Source organism: Bactrocera latifrons, unplaced genomic scaffold, assembly GCF_001853355.1.
Source record: "Bactrocera latifrons isolate USDA-ARS-PBARC rearing strain unplaced genomic scaffold, ASM185335v1 scaffold_53, whole genome shotgun sequence".
Lineage (NCBI taxonomy): Eukaryota > Metazoa > Arthropoda > Insecta > Diptera > Tephritidae > Bactrocera > Bactrocera latifrons.
This window is the reverse complement of record NW_017537190.1, coordinates 300,978-321,307: the sequence shown is the minus strand read 5'-3', so window position 1 is coordinate 321,307 and position 20,330 is coordinate 300,978. Positions and strand designations below refer to the sequence as shown.

General features: G+C 37.1%; 1 protein-coding gene across 3 annotated transcripts in view; it reads right to left on the bottom strand.

Annotated features, from left to right (window-relative positions):
• LOC108974156 (protein pellino) overlaps nucleotides 1–20,330 on the bottom strand; it is a 100,366-nt gene that overhangs the window by 6,935 nt on the left and 73,101 nt on the right. For all 3 annotated transcript variants that reach the window (XM_018941839.1, XM_018941841.1, XM_018941840.1), the window contains exon 4: nucleotides 3,659–3,890. In XM_018941839.1, coding sequence (XP_018797384.1) covers nucleotides 3,659–3,890 — 232 coding nt within the window. The remainder of the gene's footprint in view (nucleotides 1–3,658; nucleotides 3,891–20,330) is intronic.

Here is a 20,330-nt window from a genome sequence, read left to right as displayed (position 1 = left end):
AAGAAAATTGATTTCTAATTGAAATTTCAATTCAAAAATCGCCCAATTTTTGAAGAATTTCGTGTTTGATGWGAGCCATGTTGCCTATACTTAGGCKTATTAGTATAAAAAATGCAGATTTTTCGATAATATTTTGAAATAACTAGTGATTAATTTGTAATGCGAAACGTAGACATCGTACGCTGATGATTGCACGATAATGACTGTCCGACTGGTCATAACCCAGATATTCGACAGCCTGTGCTCCTTTACTCCTCACATGACCGCTTTCTTGGAGCATCAAGAAGTTCTTGTTCAACTACGTAAACGGCATAAAACAGACCTCGCACACACCAAACTTCAGATATGTACTGACCGCCTTTTATAGTGGAATCATAAACATCCTCGACCCTCTCACTGAAKGACATGCTTGGAATCAAACCCGAACCTATTACAGACCACGACCGCGAGTTGCTACGAGCATCGAGAGTGACCCTTGTGCTTCGTTCTGGATATTGTAGCAGGTTAAACTACTATTTATGCAGAATCGACCCCGACATATCGAATATATAGTATGTATGTCCAGCGTTCAAAGAGTCCCCACTTGACACTAACCACCGCTTTGTATGCCCAGCTAACCCTACACATCTGGCACCCCTCTTCCGAAACAGCACGTTTTTTTTGGACCTCCCCTTGAATAGCTTCGATGATAACTTATCTAAATCTTACCATCCTAACGGGGACTAGATAATCATTACAAAAACAACAACAACAACATGAATTATCTCTGCCAAAGCAAAGGTGAAATGAGAGATAAAGTATTAAAATTTATAGAAAGTGTTATCTCGATAAAATTGTAGAAATACACCTCTGTTACATTATCCAGCCTTCACTAGACTGAGGTGGAACCATTTCGTAGTCTAACTTTCATTAAACAAGGTGGCAGGGAACTAATAACCTAACCAAACTCTCTTTCGGCCAAAAATTTCAATTTTCGTATAAAACATATTATATTTTCATAAGAAAAAATTTCGATTTTCGTATAAAATATATTATATTTTCATAAGAAAGATTGGGTTATCCTGATATTTGGGTTATTAAACCTGCTCTTAAAAATTAATTTTGTGAGGGTGCCAAGGGTATGCAAACTCTGGCTGGACCAGTCTTTTATCGACATTCTATATAAATAATTTCTGTGGCTATTTCTCTCGATGAAACTTTATTTCTATTTACAGCTTTAGATAAGAGAATTTTAGATTTTTAAGGCGTGTCGACTACTTCGTACAAGTTTCTCTCATCTATATTAGAATTTAATGAAACTATGATAAATTCATCGGAGAAATTTAAACAAGAAGCAATAAAATTCTAAAACAGCAATTATGCCCCGTCCCTTTRTCATAAATTTGTATCACATATCTATATGTATCGTTCCCAGTAATGTTTGTTAAAATGTTCGTCAAAGCAAACAAATTAAAAATTGAATAAATAAGGCGAGTACAAAAGACGACACAAAATATATTTMTGCCATTTTTATTGATGACAACAAACTAAATAAACTAGTGAAACAGGAACAASGGTAATATAATTTCTCATTCTATTAGTTACAGTAAACACAATAAAGTGCACACTTAACAATAATTGAATACATAATCAAATGAACTGCTGCAAATTATATTGTAGAGGCGTTATACACAACGTCGCTCATATCTTTGTAACTCTGTGGAAAAATAAATATTTTAATTTGCATTGAACTTCACCTCTACTCTGGCGAAATTTATAATAATACTTGTGGATCCGGCCGAACGTTGTTGTGGTATAAATTTTATACTATTATTCATATAATAAAATATTCAATACAGTGAAAAAAAATTTATTAGAAAAAATATCGTATTTAAGGCTGCTTTCTAAATGTCTCCAGTTAATATTATTGTCCGCTTAATAAAGCGTCCATTTAATAGAGCTTTCACTGCATTTTTTATTTATGAATGGTTTTTACTATCCYAGCTTCTAAGTTGGTTCGAACTGGACATAGTGTGCTAAATTTTACTAAAATCGGTTCAGTAGTTTAGGACTTTATCGCGGACAAACAACGTAATTTTTATATATAAAGATAATTTGTGTATATAATTACTAATATGCACTTAACTATAAAAAAGTTGAAGAGCATTTCRTAACTTTTATAAAAGAACCGAAGTAAAATTTGAAGGTGATGAAATTTTGTAAAGCTTTTGCATTAAATTTTAAAATTTAGTAAAAACTTTTGAAATCTATTTGGGAAATATAGAAGGATACCTTTGATACCGTCAAAAAGAGTAATTTTTTCCAATTTTATTATGGAAGATTAAAAACACATCACATCCGATTTTTTTTGATTATATATTAAGAGGTATTATTGAACTACAAAATAAAATTTATTTTATGTCAAAAAAAAATTAAAATTAAAATTACGAAAATATCAACGATCACCTTGATTGACATTTTTTTGAGGCCGTCAACTTCCTGGCTAGGCTTCTTATCCGAAAGGAATAAGTAAATTTTTTTAATCTGGAAGCTTTTATCAAGTGCATAGTAGAGGTTGGGTAAAAGAGACCATATGGCTTTACGCCTTATTTGAGAAAGAAGGACTGAAGTCACGTCAAAAGACGGCGGATTGGCGAAGRAGCAAGCAACTCGCCAGAGGAACTTGTAACATGTATAGTATATACAGGCGGAACAAAAATGGCTAATGGAGTGGCAGCCGGAATCTACTGTTCTGAGCTGGATCTCAGGCAACCCTTTAAGCTAATTGCAGTATCTTTCAGGCGGAAGTATTWGCGGTCAGAAAAGCGAAGGAAAGAATATCAATGTATGTATATGTCTATAGACAGGTAGTAAGTAAGGTCATATCACATCGCAATATGCTAGAGAGAAGAAGGGAGGCAGTAGATGTGACGACTGTCAAAAAYTAGCTGCATACATCTAGGGTTCCAGGCAACAAAGAAAATCCGAGAAACGAAGTAGCTGATAAGATTATCAAAAGTGCAACATTATGTGCAAGCAACCCATAGGAAAACACGCATAGGAAAACTAGCATGTTTTTTACTACAGGGTCTCGAAAGGACTGCAGGTCAATTATTAGCCTAATGACAGGTCACAGCCTACTAACGTCACTTGGCGAGCCGGATGGGCATTATTAACGATGACACATGCAGTAAGTGTAGCGAAGTAGGCATGCGATAGACGCTGGAATGCCAAATCTACTAATGTTCGGCCTTGTGTAGAACTCGTCTTAGATAACTTCGCCTCAAATTAAACTAAGCCTCTATCTGGCATTATTAAGGATCAGCATATCTATGTATGTAGCTCTACAGCTGATCATTTTATATACTGATAAATACTTTATAGGGTCAGCGACGTTGTAAACATATGTAAATATTAAAACTCTAATAATATTCCTAGATAAAGATAGTAAAATACACAAAGGTTAAAACCCGTACACTAGCAAGCGCATTACAAATGTCCCAGAATTCAACAGAAGACTGGGTAATCTACATTCCAAAGCATTTTTTATTAATACCTGGAAGCMGTTATTGTGTTCCTGACAAATAAATTATCAAAGTAATCCCTTCATAGTACTATAAACACCCTTTATTTTAGATAAAGTACCACACTTTAATAAAGTAAAACGACGTGCTCTTACCTGAAACATATCCGTTTCCGTGTCTTCTTTGTATTCCACTATGACAGCTTGATTGCGTGATAGTGTGTACGAAATTGAATGTTGATTGGCATCTAATATAGCTTTCGATGTCTGTGGCGATTGGACGATATAGTGTTTGGAACGTTTCACACCGTTCGGCTCTGTACGTTTGTAAAGTACGAATTTTGAACGTCTGCGACCGCGATCACCTTGCGGTAAATAACCATTATAGCTGTAATGGCAGGCAAATAACAGATAATAGCATATTAGYTACAGTTACTTGTACGTATGTATTARTGTACTTATTTATATATTRTATATGTATGTATGTTATGGAGTTGACAATGAGTGCGTGGAGCTTTTAAGGCGCACATTATTACAACTCATTGAGCAACAAAGAAAATCGGTTTATAAAAATACGAAATACAAAAAGCTTAAATAAGTAAATATAGTAAACACATAGATTTCTAGGAAACGCAAATGCACTTTAGCGGTTAAAGAATGTGTAGCAATTTAAAGGCAATGCCACTTAAGCTTATCACCGCCGAACAAATAAACGGGACCTACCCGTGTGCAGCAAACTACGGTATTTACTCGGGTTGATTTTTCTTCTTTTCGAGTACTTTTAAATTTTTACTTTTAACCACACGTTTTTAAAGCAAATAATTAAGTGAGAAGTGCTTATTGGGAGGTCTTAGATAAATATATACATATATAACGGTTTACTTAAGTATTAGTTAGAAATGTTGTTCAAGCTCATGTGTTTTGAATTTGTGCCTTCTTAAATTTTTGGTTTATTTGATAATTTATATTTATAAGATTAATTATAATTCTTTCACAGATTATATATTTTGAAAGCAATTAAGAGTTTTGTCGTAGAAAAATGCCAAATTTGATAAAATTATCAGGTATGCTATAATATCATGTCTAAAAAGGTTAATAATTTACTTATTTAAGTTTTACTAATATTCCACACTACACAAAATAATCAAATTTTATTGTCCATCTTGAGTAATTTCTTCAAATGTTGCCTACATTTCGGCGCTTTTACGAAAACTTGATAAAAAGTGAAGTAAATAATTCGACTTAATCCAAAAACGAACATGGTTCCCGAGGCGTACATATGCTGTTATTCTGGTGGTCAGAAAATAGTGAAGATTTACTATTTACTTGCAACACTTTTCAGTTTAAGAAAAAATGGTATACCAATTATTGAAGAATCCAGGGTAATAGCATTGTGTTCGAAAACAAAGTTAAAATTATCAATCTAATAACAATTATTCTCAGGTAAAGAAAACAACTACATCAATGATTTTTTCGACCTTCAAAGCATTCATATTTTAGCTAAAACCCCGGAATACTTTCTTAAAAAGTTACATGGATTTCACGACTCCAAAAAAAAAAAACAATCGATTTTTTTTATTATCTTATTTCATTCTATAACATCTCTACAATATTATCCTACATTTTCAAGTTATTCTGTGTAATAGTTTTGGAGCTACAGCCTTAAAAACCATTCGACGCCGCCGAAACTGTGTTTTCGAATTCTGTTGTCAAGATTTCTTGCGAACTACTCATCCGATCTTAATGAAATTTACACATACAGCATACAACTATAGGTTCAAAATGACTGATTAAAATCAAGATACCGATCATCATTAAACATATGTATTTTTTCGTTACCTCTCGCGAGTCCGTTACAAATGATTTTCGTGGAGATTTTGGGTATGAAATTCGTTATTGCCCGACTCGTCCCAATAAATCTCAAATCTCTTTAGGCATGCCTGATCGCGCGAATTCCATTCCCATATTCATGGAGAGCAATATAATTCCCTATAAGATATGGGTTTATGAGTTTTACAACAAACAAGTCAACAATCATCGGAATGGAGGGATAAAACGAGCCGAAACCAAGAAAACCACGTCAAAGCGGCTCAAAAATCAAGCTAGTGCTCTTTGTTTTTTACGATATTCGTGGTTTGGTGCATCATGAATTTGTTCCGGAGGGACAGACGGTCAATAAGAAGCTCTAGTTTGGCCGCATTGAGGCGTTTGCGCGAGAAAATGCGTTAAAAACGGTCCAAAGTTAAATTGCCGCTCGTTATAATCCGTTTGCAGTCGATCAAAGAAGTAAAACAAAATTCGCTGAAGGAGCTATGACCATCTCAAAAAATGCTTATGAAAAGTGTTTCGAGGACTGGAAAATCGTTAGCATATCTGTATCTCATCTGGTGGGGATTACTTTGAAGGCGATAGAGTAAATATTGTTGAATAATCAAATATTTTGCGTTTTATTTATATTTATAATAATAATGATTTTCGGTTTTTCACTAAAGCTTATACATACGAGGTGTGTTCAAAAAGTATCGCGAATTTTGAATTTTCGCGAGTTAGGTATATTCGAATTTCGTATTTTTTGTGGCGTTATGTTGGTACTCATGTCTCTCACTTATGCCGACAAGCTCGGCCATTTTGAATGTTCATTTAATTGTTGACAGCTGCTTTGCTTGCAAGTGTTTTGGATCGTCTTGGATTTTTTCCTATTCAAAAAAATGGATTAAAGAACCTATATCAAATTTTGTGTGAAAAACGAAATTAAGTGCGCGGATGCATTCCGAATGTTGAATGTGATGATGTGACAAAAATTGGCTTCTGCACCACGAAAACGTCCCTGCTCACACATCGTTGCTTGTGCGCGACTTTTTGGTCAAAAACAACACACTAATGATGCCGCAGCCACCGTATTCCCCAGATCTGGCCCCGTGTGACTTTTTCTTGTTCCCTAAACTGAAGAGGCCCATGAAAGGACGACGTTACGCTTCTCTTGACGAGATAAAGACGGCATCGAAGGAGGAGCTGAAGAATATAAAAAAAAAAAAAAAATGATTTTTTGAAGTACTTCGTAGATTGGAAAAATCGTTGGCACAAGTGTATAATATCTCATGGGGATTACTACTTTGAAGGGGACAAAATAGATATTCATGATAAAATAAATAATTTTTGAAAAAACACAAAATTCGCGATACTTTTTGAACACACCTCGTATGTATGTCTCTGAGTATAGTATAGTATTTCTATGTATTAAATTGCTTCGATTTCGATCCTCTGTTTCACTTTWTACACTTTAAGGTATTWTCCTGGCTTTGAAGCTTGCAAGTTGCAAGAGTGTAAAATGYTTAGTTACACCCAAAATAAGTTCTTCTTTACTTGTTGATAGTAACTTCAATTGTTTAAGCTATTCTAATATGTAAATTAAAACAAATACGACATTTTTGGGAAGCCGCCATTTTGTCAAAAATGAAAATTTTGAGTAGCTCTTCGATCTTTATGCATCTATAATAATACAAATTTTATTTTGCGTTTGGGATTTGAGATACTTTGAAGCAGACGAATTTGGCACACCGCCAATCCTTTTTGTTTTTTTTTTTTTGGAGAGATCGGGCAAGGAAGCAAGGGAAGCCAGAATTTTTCAAAATCACCAATTTTAATGTGCATTAAATCCTGTAAATGCACATTATTTTACAAAACAAAATGACTCAAAAAAAAATTGCACAAAAACACAAAACTGGCTTGCAAGTACAGGTGACGATTTGTAACTCTTTAAGTCAACCTAAGCACTATTCATTAAAAAAAATTAAATTATAAAAATAAATGTAGTAAATGCAGCGCTAATCTGCCATAAATATAGGAATAATAGGAATAATATTGTTTTTGATTTTCATATTCAAAAAGTGTTATTCCAAAGCTAATAATCCAATCGCTYCAAATTTGCTTACACAAWTTTTGGGCGRCGAAAGSCTTTCCAATTGAGAATATTATGTTTCAGCCACTTTTATTTATGAAAAYTGCCGCCGTTTATAAATAGACGCAGAGCAACATGTAACAACATTAATTCGCTTAAATTATGTGCAACGGCGGCCGAAATGCGTCCGATGGGTCGATACACCATCAACACCACCACTGCTGCCAGCAGCACGAGCGTCGAATGCTGTTGGCAATACTATACACACAATATTTCTTCTCAACTAATTCGTTCGTAAATATACGCAGCACACTACACCCGCCGGCCGCCACCAACACGGCCTCCACCACAGTACAACACCTACCGACATGACCGACATCTTGTTGACGCTTGTGGTACGTGATAGCGGCGGCGCTGTGCSCTGTTGCTGTTCCCCGGTCTATTTTATTTTATGGCATAAGTTTTGGTGTTAACGAACTTTGTGGATTCGTCAAAAATAGATAAACGATTGCTGATTGTGTTGTGGCAYGGCAGTGGCGGCGGTGCCTCTTGCTGCTGATGCTGTGCCTACTGCGCTGTTGTTGTTGCTGGCATCAGTATATGGTATATTGTTACTTTTGCCACTTTATAGTTGTGGCCGCTGTAGTTGTTGCTCCAACTTGTGTAAGCGTGTGCGAGAACGCGGACCAACCKCCGCGGCCCTTGCGCTGTTACRTCTTTGTCAGCATTTATTTGATGCCGTCCATTCTAGGAATAGCAYATTTTTGAATGCATACCTACGTACTCGGGCACTTTTGTTTTAGCTTGTTTAGAAATTGTGGACATTTGTATCTCGTGAATACCCACTCAGCACTGTACAGTTAGGCATTAGTGTGAGTGTTTTGTGAAGAGGCTGAAAATATGCGGCAAGTTATGAAATGGCGTACCAATAGTCGGATCTATGTTTCGACATACMCATCAGAGAAGTAGAAACTAGTTGAGGACTAGTGGGAATTTTGCAAATATATACCATTTTAAGGTAGTCCCCCTCACATTTAACAGACCGTGGAGAGTTGATTTGGCGCCGTTCGCAGCAACTCGGAGTGACGTAGGAACGACTTGGCGTATTTTATATCAATATCGCAAATTGAACGATTGCAAACTATTGTTTGTGGAAGAACTGAAGAYGCGACCGTTATAGCGGCATGATAACCGATTATTAGATGCCTGATATTGAAGTTTGTGATCTCGACGACATTTGGTCTCAACAAAACGGCGCCACTTTCCACACATCACATAGATCAATGGATTTATTGAGAGAATACCTCGGTGAGCAGATAATTTCACATTTTGGGCTGGTCGATTAGCCCCCTAGATCGTATGACATCACATCGTTAGACTTTTTTCTGTGGGGATGTCTAAAGTCTAAATAATATATATATGTAGAGATATACTGATATTTGCCGGATTTTCCGCGTGTAGCGCCGTCATGTCAGAACAAAAGGTCGTCCAAATTAACATCACCCATTTCAGGCACGAAAAAATCATTACTCATGCCCCCAAAGAGTTTCCCATTGACTGTAAATTTATGGCCGGCTTCATTATTGATTCCATATGCATATAAAGCCTACCAAACTGTGCCATTTTGAGGATGAAACAGTGTGTCAATAATGACTTACGGATTATCACTACTCTAAATGCAACAAATTTGTTCATTAAGGTATTCTTTCAGCCAAAAGAGAGGTTCATCGGTATTYAGTGAACAAATCTTTTTGTGAAAATCTGTCTCCTTGTTTGCTTGGTCACAGAACCTGGTTCTGGCGTAAGTATGTTCTTTAAGAAATGGAAACGCAAACTGAGTACAAATCAAGTAACAGTCGTCATAGAGATGACTTTGAAAAGAGTGTTGCCTCATGGAATACCACTTGACATTGAATCACACAATCTTACATATAACTGCATTAATATCAAACTAGTTCGCAATTGGTGTACTTTCCAGCAGGGTAGTTATTGGCTTAAGCAAATAATGGATATATGCCGCTTTTTATTCAGATGTTTGGAAGGCGGTGTCTGTATATAATAGGTTGTCCAAAAAGTCTTGCAGTATTTCTTGCGGTATTTTTTTTTTGAATTTTCATTTGTTCATAAAATTTGTTTGATGACTCATGCCCAGCTCTTGACCGATGCTACGGCAGCTACTATGCCGGTCTCTTTCGACCAATTCGGCGATTTTATCGCAATTTTCGACGACAGGCCTTCCGGAGCGTGGCGCATCTTCGACCACCTCTACACCAGAACGAAAATGTTGAAACCATGGTTGTGCGGTGGAAATGGAAACTGTATCGGGTCCATAAACTGCACAAATTTTATTGGCGACTTGAGATGCATTTTTGCCTTTATCGTAGTAGTACTATAAAATATGCTGTATTTTCTCTCTATTTTGCTACATGTTTGCGACGCTATAACTCACGAACGACTTAAAAGAAACGACAATCAATCAAACACGTGTTGGCGCGTGAAATGAGCTTTCCAAAACGGTATAGCATGACCCGATGCGACGAATAAAACTAGAACTATGCGCCCTCAGCGCCAACTAGGGAAAATACCGCAAGACTTCTTTGACAACCTAATATATATTTACTACCGAGAAATTCTTTAATRATTGTAATCTAATACCGGTTAAATCTCAGAAGCTAATTTTTTAATTTTCACATTACAAAAAAATGAAATTCTTGCGGAACGGAAACCATTGGTCAAACCATTTTGCATATCTAGAAATATTACATAAGTCGGTACGTAGTTCATCATAGTTTCTAAGGAAACCATGTAGAGAAGAAAACCTAAAGTTACTTTTGACTTAAATCACGAGTTGATTCTGGGTGCACYACAAGCCGTCTGCGGCAAACCAATATTTCAGCCATGAACTGTCATCAAGTTTTGTTACAAAAGCCCATAAAACAAGAGCAAAGAAATGTGGATGCCATCAGCGGCACCAAAATTTAAGTGTTCTAGAGAAAAATTGTGGACTCTTACGACAAAATTGTGGCAAAAGTTGTAAGGTGGTACACGATCATGATCAAATCAGAATAGAGTTATCGCGACTATCGGATCAGAACTGGAACAAACCGTATTTATTTCCGACAAAAAACTATCGTCTCAATAACATTCAACAAAACTATTTGGATAATATTTTAATTGTTTTTAACAGCGCTGTACGAGTCGCTACACATTCTGTTCAGTATTCCAAAAAAATATGACGTAARCGATTCGACTCAACTTGTTGCCATCAAATAAAATATTAAAATGCATAATTATGTACGAATATATGCTGAGTAATTTTTTTGACACTCGATTATCAAGTGGGAAGGTCGAAATTATATTGTTGCACTTTTCAAGTTTTCACCCATACAACTGTGTCACATTTATATATATTTATTTTTTATATATTTTGTKGAAGTTTTGCAATTTGAGCCCAATAACATTTGGTTCGGGTGACAGCGTATGGAAAGTTATCAGCTTATGACACAAGAGATCTAAAGGCATAATATGGACGACGGAGATATTACTCGTCATAGATATACATATACAGTTACAATTTATTATACAAGAACAGCAGAAGTTTGGATCTGACCGATTGTGTTAACAKTATGTGGTTAAAACCGTTCATATAGATCTTTATTAGAAATAGTACCTAAGAACAATTATTCTTAAAGTTCATAGTATTGCTTGAAGWAGGAAGAGTATGTCTGTAGTGCTGCACGATAGAAAAAAATGTCATGCTTTGCTAAAAATCCGTTCTTTCCTGCACATCWSAACTTGAGTTTAAGATGTTTTCATKTTCGTGTTTAAGAAGCTCTAAGTCTGTTTCAAACAATTTTTGAATGATGTCAGTTCACCGACAAAATGTTTAAGACTGTTGGCACCGAACTATTCCAAAGAAACATATTTTACAAATATTTTGTGATTTTTTCAAAAGGTAGATATTCAAAATCCCTCCGATATTCCAACGATGCCAGTAAGATCTCCTACTGTTATTTGTCGATTCTTAAGCACCAAAAAGCTTAAATTTATTGACGTGTTGATGATCAGTTGATGTTGTCAACACCTTCTTGACTCCCTTTGAATAATTTGTACCAATCTAAAACATTTGCTCCCGACATTAATTAATACCGAAGGCCTTTTGCAATATTCTGAACGTTTTGGCACCAGAAATTTGATTCCGGACGAAAAATTTAATGGAGTTTCATCCATCGAAAAAATCGCCGAATGCACTTTATGTACTTCAGAAAGGCAAACGTATACTCAACACTAAACACTAATGTTACTTTTGGTGTGACATTTGGCACGGATGTCACTGACAACTTACAAAAAAAAAAAAAATTATTCGACAAAYGATCTTRATATTTTTTGCYCACAGTGTGCAATACGAAAAGTATATGAAAATAAACGAACAACCCCAGATATGGCAGCTAAAGAACATACATATGTACATATTTRTATACTATATAGCGCTAAAGACTTAACAACAGATTGCTCTCGCGATAACAGTGAAACATTATTAAAAGTTGTAAGTTTTGCGCGTCAAAAAATTGGTTGCGGCCTCCCTTTTGGTTAACTGATGGCAGACGTACGTCCCTTCCAGCAGCAYGACTCCTCAAGCGCCACAACGGTTTGTTGGATTTACAAGTGCAGCGAGTGAGTATTTTATTAATGACATTATTAGTTTTAATGACTTGACATTACAACTGGAATTATGGTTTTATTTTAGTGTGGCTTTTAATTATAGTGCATGGTGCTGTATGAGGAGGCACGACGAATGTGTACATATGTATGTATAAACATAGAAAAATTAGTATTATATGCAGTTAACACTAACAATTAACTTCTTTTAGTGTGGTCAAGCGACGCTGGCAGCTGGTCAACACTTCAAGAGTTGTTTTTGTTAGTATCATATATGTACATGTACAGTCATATATATGTAAATATATGACAAAAAAGTAGGTGTGAACACTGCGTTTCTGGAGACTGTACCCTAACCCGCGAGAAACATGTGATCGGCTCGAATCGCTGTGGAAGAGGCGCATAGAGCTTATCATAGACGGATCAAAATTTAGGAGTGTTTTCTGTTGAGAAAYCTTGAATTTCACCATAACAGACCACTGAAGTGTCTTTCAAGTATAGGTTGTAGCCGTAGCGCAACCTGCTTTAGAGAGCTGAGCACTCATAACAAATGGTAATACCGGGTTTAAGAACGCTGTTCAAGGAATATATGAACTGATTAGCCATTCCATTAATAACTCCGTCATTAAACTCGTATGCGGGTCTGATCGCAGCAGAATCGCTGAAAACTGTAAATGGCAAGATGTCAAATTAGCACAAAATTTCTAAGCGTAATCTCTCGGTATGGACGGAATCATTCCAACAATGCTACAGAATGCAYTCTGTCTCTCCATGCTAAARGCTAAAGAATAAAGYGCCCCTTAGAAGCTTGTCCAAGGCGCAGCACGCATATACTAAGGGCAGATCAGTAGAGACTGCACTCCATACACTGGTATTTAATATCGAAAGGGCTCATGAATATAAGGAAATCGCGGATATTTCTGGAGCGTTCAACAATGTCTTTATGGAATTCTGAAGAGTATCCAGTCAATAAGTGTTGATCTTGCTATACAACGCTAGATCTGAAGTCTTTTGACGTCTAAACGGGTAAGAGCAGAATGGAACCACGCTAAAACTACCAAGAAGAGGTACTCCCCGAGGTGGAGTGTTATCTCCGCTTCTATTGACATTAGTGGTGAATAAACTGTTAAGGAACCTAGAAGGTTGCATATGCCCCTATGATAGTGGCATATGCGAACGACATTGCCATCTTAAAAACGGGAAGGTGTCTACAGACTATTAGCAGTATTATGACCACCACTCTTAATACTGTCCACAAACGGGCATCGAAAGCGGGTCTGGAGTTGAACCAAAAGAAAACAGATTTGCTGGTGTTCAGAAGAAAGCACAAAATTTCTCTATGCGGGTTCCCATCTATAAATTGGATACAACTCTCTCTCTCAAGGACCACACCAAGTACCTTGAACAGCAAACTGTTAGCAACGCTTAACACTTTAAACATCTATACGGATGGCTCGAAAATGTACGATGCAGTTGGTGCGGGAATTTACTGTCCAAAGTTAGGCATAAGACAACCTTTTAAGTTGCCGGAGCACTGCAATATATTTCAAGCTGAGGTCTTTGCTATTGCGAAAGAAAGTTGCGGTGCTGGCCTCTAATGCACCTGCAGACAATTCCAGAGGCAATCAAGACAGCAACCTCGCAACCAACTTAACTTCTACTGGGTGCCAGGCCACAAAGACATCGAGGGTAATGAAAAGGTGGACGAGATTGTCAAGAATGCTGTGAGGCTAACATTCGGAAATGTGATCAATATTGGGAAACCCAATGGATGAGGTACCTGGGTGCAAGACAGCAAAAGTCCTGAGCAAAACGATAGATCGGAAGTATATAAAGGCAATATATGGAAAAGAATGGGGCTGACAGATCGAGAATACTGCAGGAAATGTTCAGAGCAGAGCACCAGTTAAATAAATAAGCATCTCTTCTGCATTTGTCCCGCATGGGCAAGACTTCGTTGTTAGCATCTGAAGTCTCCACGGTATGATACACTGGAGTAGGTATCGAAAGTGAGGCCACAGAGTCTGTTAAAATTCGCGCCAAGCGCAGGCATCCCAAACGATGACCTATCAACTGAACTCTATCTGGTACTGCAAAGGACCAAACTGGTCTCTGCGGGGCTTATTGACCTACCAGATTATCCTAACCTGACATAACCTTATGAAACACATTGTATTTATGTATTTATATTTATTGTATTATGTATTTCGCTTGAGTTTACTACTTACAAGGAAGCCTTAAAATAGGTCCGTATACGTGTAAATAATTAAAAGAAATTTATGTTTATACTACAAAACGAAAAAATGGGAAACATGCTTCCTTATTAGCTGTTGCTCGCTGATATATCAACACTAACCAGACGGGCAGACGTTCCTACATGTACATGTATGTACGTACAGACAGACAGACCGACTTGCGTATGTGAGATAATTAATTGCCAATTTAGCATATGTGCGTATGTATGTATGCATGGTTGTAACGCGTGTTGAAGCATTTGTATGCCACGCAGATATTTGAACACATACCTACAAACATAAGTACATCAACAAATATTTTTACACAATTTCTTTAAAATTGTGTTGCCACTTGAAACGTGTTTTTTTTATATAAACTAACAAAACATTTTAGCAATACAAACTTTTTTCAAAATTTTAAATACGTGGCAACACTAATAAATATTTGTTAATAGAATACAAACGAAAAGCAGGACGAGGTCGCGAAATCAACAATCGAATCTCGCAGCAGCCACAACAACAGCCAAAAATGGGCACAAACAAATTAACCCACAAAATCGAGCAATTAAGCAATAAGTAACACACCCCCAACTAAGACCAACTAAGACCAACTAGCGGCTAAAGCCTGCGGTCGCTGGGGTGCTAGCGAGAATGGCATCTTCGTCGCCGCCATCGTCACAGTAAAATCGGCAATGAGAAATTAAGTCACCACATTTTCGGCGCCAGGCGGGTACATTGACGCTTACATTATTGCTTTTATGGGGAAATCCGATACGATATATGTACTAATACAACAACAGCTGGTTGATTGTCGTGACGAATATTGTTTTATTGCTTTGTGTCGTTCGTGAGTAATTTTTTTCGCATGCTTTGCCTACTGCCTGTTGCTGACTGCCACCAAACGCCCTGATCAAATGCGTCAATTTAAGACCCAATTCTGAAGGCCCGCCAACAGTGCGAAACACATACGCACACACACGCACACACACACAATACTGAGCTACAGAGAGACATGTCGAAGGAACTAATTTAATTTGCTTGGACAAATTCAATTAACACAGCAATGTAACTTGGAATACATAGCAAAATGATAAAAAAAAAAAAGAAACAAAAACAAAAACCGCGAAGCGGTGACATTAACAAATACAGAACTTAATTAACAGCACGCAWTGACGGTTATCTGAGCGAACTGAGTGCGACAGCAGCAAAACGAGTGTCTAATCAAAGTTAGTTAGCGAAGAATAAATAAACACGAAGCGCGTTCGCGAAGAAGGGATACAGTATTGTCGTCGATGGAACAAGCAAAGACAGCAATTAAGTGTGCTGGATTGCTTTTCGGGCACATAATTAGCTTTTTTTGTCATCTCTCTACTGGTCGAACGAATTGGCYTTGGCTTTATAGATATCCAATTGACATTTACAGAATGTTAGTGTGCTACATTATCATTTTATTTATTGATTTGAGAATATTGTTGCACCTAACATGGTGCGTAAAAGATTATAGCATTAGAGTGGATGGTTTAATTGTTATACTATGAAAGTGCTAGGTTCATGACTTCGATAAACTTTCACATTACGCCTAATTGTAGGCAACATTTCGTACATTTGTAATAACATGGCAAAGATGAAAACTTTATTTAAAATTTTTTGAACAAAATATATATTAATTTTTCTACTTTAATATTGTCACCTTTTGTATACTATTACATTTTTGCCAGCGCTTCTTGCCATCGGCTAAAACATCATATCTGCCGAATTTGGATGCTGGGTAGCGCTACCGTATTGTATTTCTTTAAGAAACGAAAATCGCCRAGCTCATAAAAACGCTGCTAAGGGTAGATATCTAGAGGCCATTAACAGTATTATGATCACCGCTTTCAACTCAGTCCAGAATTGGACATCGCAAGCGAGTCTCGGTCCAAGCACCTTGAGGTAGTCTTGGATAGCAAACTGCTGTGGAAGCACAACGTGGAAGAAAGAGTGATTAAAGCCAGCAACGCCTTTATATGCGTGTAGACAGATACTCGGTACAACCTGATGGCTCTCTCTATCTCTAATGCACTGGTGCTACAAAGCTATAGTTAGAGTAATTCTGCTCTACGGTGCAGTAATCCTGTCCAGAATTTGGCATGAGGCAATTTTTTATGTTGCCGGACCACTGCAGTATATTTTATGCTGAGGCTTTGCTATGGTGAAAGCCGCAGGGCTGACCTCTAAGGCACCTGACGGCAATTCCAGAGTCAACATCTACGTACGCAGCCAAGCAGCTATCAAAGCAGAACCCTCGTATCGCATATTGGCCAGAAATGTCTTGGGAAGCAGTGGAAGGTGCTACCAGAAGCAAGCAACTTCGAGATTGCTTGAATAGTGTACCTACGGCTAACACTCGAAAACGTCATCAACAAGCCCATGCATTGTCTATACGACGATCTTGATAGAACCATGGCAAAKAAAGTCAAAAGCCGATGGAATGAGCTACCTGGTTGCAAAACTGAAAACGGTAGATCGGAAATATACGAAATTCCTATTGGCACCTTAATTAGAGGCTTGTTTCATCAGTTGTTGATATTTTGAAGGTAATTTCGCCAGGTGCCAGTGTCCTTGCCTTAAGGTTGAGTTACCAACTAACTATGAAAGGGAAGAAACTATTGATTTTTACAATTTAATGAAATTTAACATATACACTCGTGTTGCTCTAGCCGAACCCTCAATTTGCATGATAAATTAATAATCTCTCTTCTCTTGACATTTTTCAGTCAAATGAAATGAATTTTAGAAAAAAACGAACCCAACATTTTTTTAACAATAAAAGAAGAGATTAAAATATTTCCAGCTAAAAGTTTGCACTTTAACTTATAAAATTTTTCGTTYAAATTGTTATATTCCTAACTGTAATACAATTTTGGACTGCAAAAGAAAAATAGAATAGCAAAAAAAAAAAAAACAATTTCATTTTGGCGCCAAAGTGATTGCAAACAACAGCAATCGCAACTGAGAGCAATAAAACGACACAAGAATCGTCATCAAAAAGGCAAACGCACATAAATCTCGGGAATAACAACATTTCGCAGTCATGAGTGTTCCACAGAAACAAGTGTAAGTCTAATTTATGGATGTGCCAGAGGTCATCAAACGGATTTCAGCGTATAGAGTTGGAGTCGCCGCTAAACTGGTAACATCTTGCTAAGGTCAGCGGTGCCGTCAGCGGTGCCGCCAGCAGTGATTTGTGTGCTTTTTGACACATTTGTAACAACAACAATATCACATGCTAAACAATTGTGTGCGTGGGTATGAAGGTGGGTAAAAAACGATCGTTAGTTTTTTTAATTTGAGCTCAGAAAATTTAGTTTGTCAGGTYAGTTATAGTGATCTGATCTGAACAATTTCTTCGGATATTACACCACTGCCTTAGACAATACATCAYGCCMAATTTMTTGAAGATATCTCGTCAAATGAAGAACAAGCACTTACTTTATTCCGCTCGTTCGGTTTGTAGGTTATATACTATAGCGGTTCAATGAACAGCTTTTTGAGAAGAAAATGTCGTTTGCAAAATTTCATACCGATATCTCGAAAACTGAAGGACTAGTTCGCGTATATACAGACAGACGGACATTGATGGACGGCCAGGGACTAATTCGACTCAGCTCATGACAATTTAGGGATATAATATACAATAAAAAGGATTCGATTTTTTGACTCACCCTAGTATGTGCAAACTATCTTATGATCCAAGTATAGGTACTTTTTTCAACACTATTTGTTTGACCGATTACGCATGAGTCGTGTCAAGCTGTCAAGTAATCTTTGTTCATTATTGTTTGGCATTTCATCATGGAARGACTTACGCCTGAACAACGTTTACAAATCGTTTAACTTTATTACGAAAATTCACGTTATGTAAAGAATGCGCTTCGGACGCTTGGCTGAACTTATGCTCAACAAAATCGGTCTACTGAGTGTACCTAATTTGAACAGAAGTCGCTCGACCTTCTATAGCGACATCGCTTCCCTTTATGAGCTCTTGAAAAGTTCCACGAAGATCCGATTGGTGGAGCAAAATTTTGTTCCGCGATGAGGCCCATTTCTGGCTCAATTGGTTGTTTACATACCACATTTGCCGCATTTTGGGACGAAAAACAACCTGAAGAGATTCAAGAACTGTTATTTCATCCAGAAAAAACAATGATTTGATTTGGTTTGTAGGCCGGTGGAATCATCGGTTCATATTTCTGCAAAAATGATGGTGAGAACATAACCGTCAATGGCGATTATCATCGTGCCATGATAACTGACTATTTGATACCTGAAATTGAAGCTCGTGATCTTGGCTACATTTGGTTTCAATAAGATGGCGCCACTTCCCACGCATCGCACTTATCAATGGATTTATTAAGAGAACACTTTGCTGAGCAGTTAATTTCACGGTTTGGTGCGGTRGATTGACCACCAAGATCGTGTGATGTCACACCATTAGACTTTTTGCTGTGGTTATATGTGAAGTCTGAAGTCTATGCGGACAATCCCGCTTCGATTCCGGCCTTGTAGTAAGACATCATGCGTGTCATTCACCAGTTACCAGTTGAAATGCTCGGACGAGTCATCGAAAATTAGACACAATGGGTGGACCATCTGAATCATAGCGGTCAATATTTAAAAGAGATAATCATTAMAAAATAAATGCGAAAGCATGTTCTTTCCAATGATAGTAAGCATTTCCGAATAATTTTCAAGCTTCAGAATTGTTCCTTTAAAAAAGTATGGACCACGAAATTGATCACCCTTTATACATATGTAGTAACTCAAATATGGGCAAGGTGCRTAATTCAGCATTAAATACACAGTTGGGATGTGTCGGTTGATGAATGTACCATATTTCAAAAGCTTTTTTTAGAAGCTTGAAACTAACCTACATACATACCTACAAACATAAATGGTTAAGGGCTACTCTTTTATATTTTTCCCAATGGACTGCGGCAACTTTGTAGCGAAAGACAAGCATGTTTGTGTCAATCTAATTTTAAATGTCAATGAATTGAAGCTTAAATGTACTATGTACACAAGTATTTGCTGCACTGTCTCTCAAGTATAAAGTTTAAAACTACAAAAACAAAAACAACAAATGAAAACATGTTAGACGCCAATGTGTTTATGACACTGCAGCGTGTTGTAGTCATTAGTGTTTGAGTCCAAAACTATAAGTAAAGCTAAAAGTGTGTCTGTCTGTCGCTAGTTGACCTTTCGTGCGGTCGAAAATAGAAAAAAGCTTAGCTATGAAATACTCACATCCATCAAGAAAAAGAGGTGTGCTCAATGCACTCATTTGAATAGATTTGCATTTATTCGCGTGTATGTGTGTTTGTGAGTGTGAGTGGYGCCGTGAGTGCGTGTTTTTTAATGAAAATTTTTAAATAGCACATAGTTGGGTGGAGACGGAGGCAGAGGCCAAACAAATGCCAAATGTCAAGCCAAACACAAAACTACGCCGAGTCATACATACATATTTATATACCAAGCACTTTTTGTATGTCCGCTACTACTACATTTATGTAAGTGAATCAGTAATAATTACTTGATATAAAGCATTACTTTACCAATGATAAATGCAATGGTACTAAGCTCCCATCCCARCGCAACTAAGCGAAAGATGCAGCGCTTAGTGAGTGAAAAGGYAGGCATTCTGGAATCTGCGTGGGTGTAGGCAATAGCTACCCTATAGGAAAAGATTTTTATGACATGTGACTCGCGGCAAAAAAATTGCACTCAAATAATGAGCACAAGATTGCAAATAACTTTTTGAAGGCCTAAAATATTGAMCCGGTTTTTTGTTTTGTATTTCAAAACAAATTTCTTGAGTGGAATCGTTGAGATTGTKGGAAAAGGTTTACGGTGATTCGGTTTCATCAACAACACAAGAATTCGAGTGGTACAAACCGTCARTGATGGTCGACAGATACCTCSTTCTGGATGACCTTCGATCTCTTCAACTGATGAAAGAGTTAAGAGTGATGGCAAGAGAACTCGACATCTCTTTTGA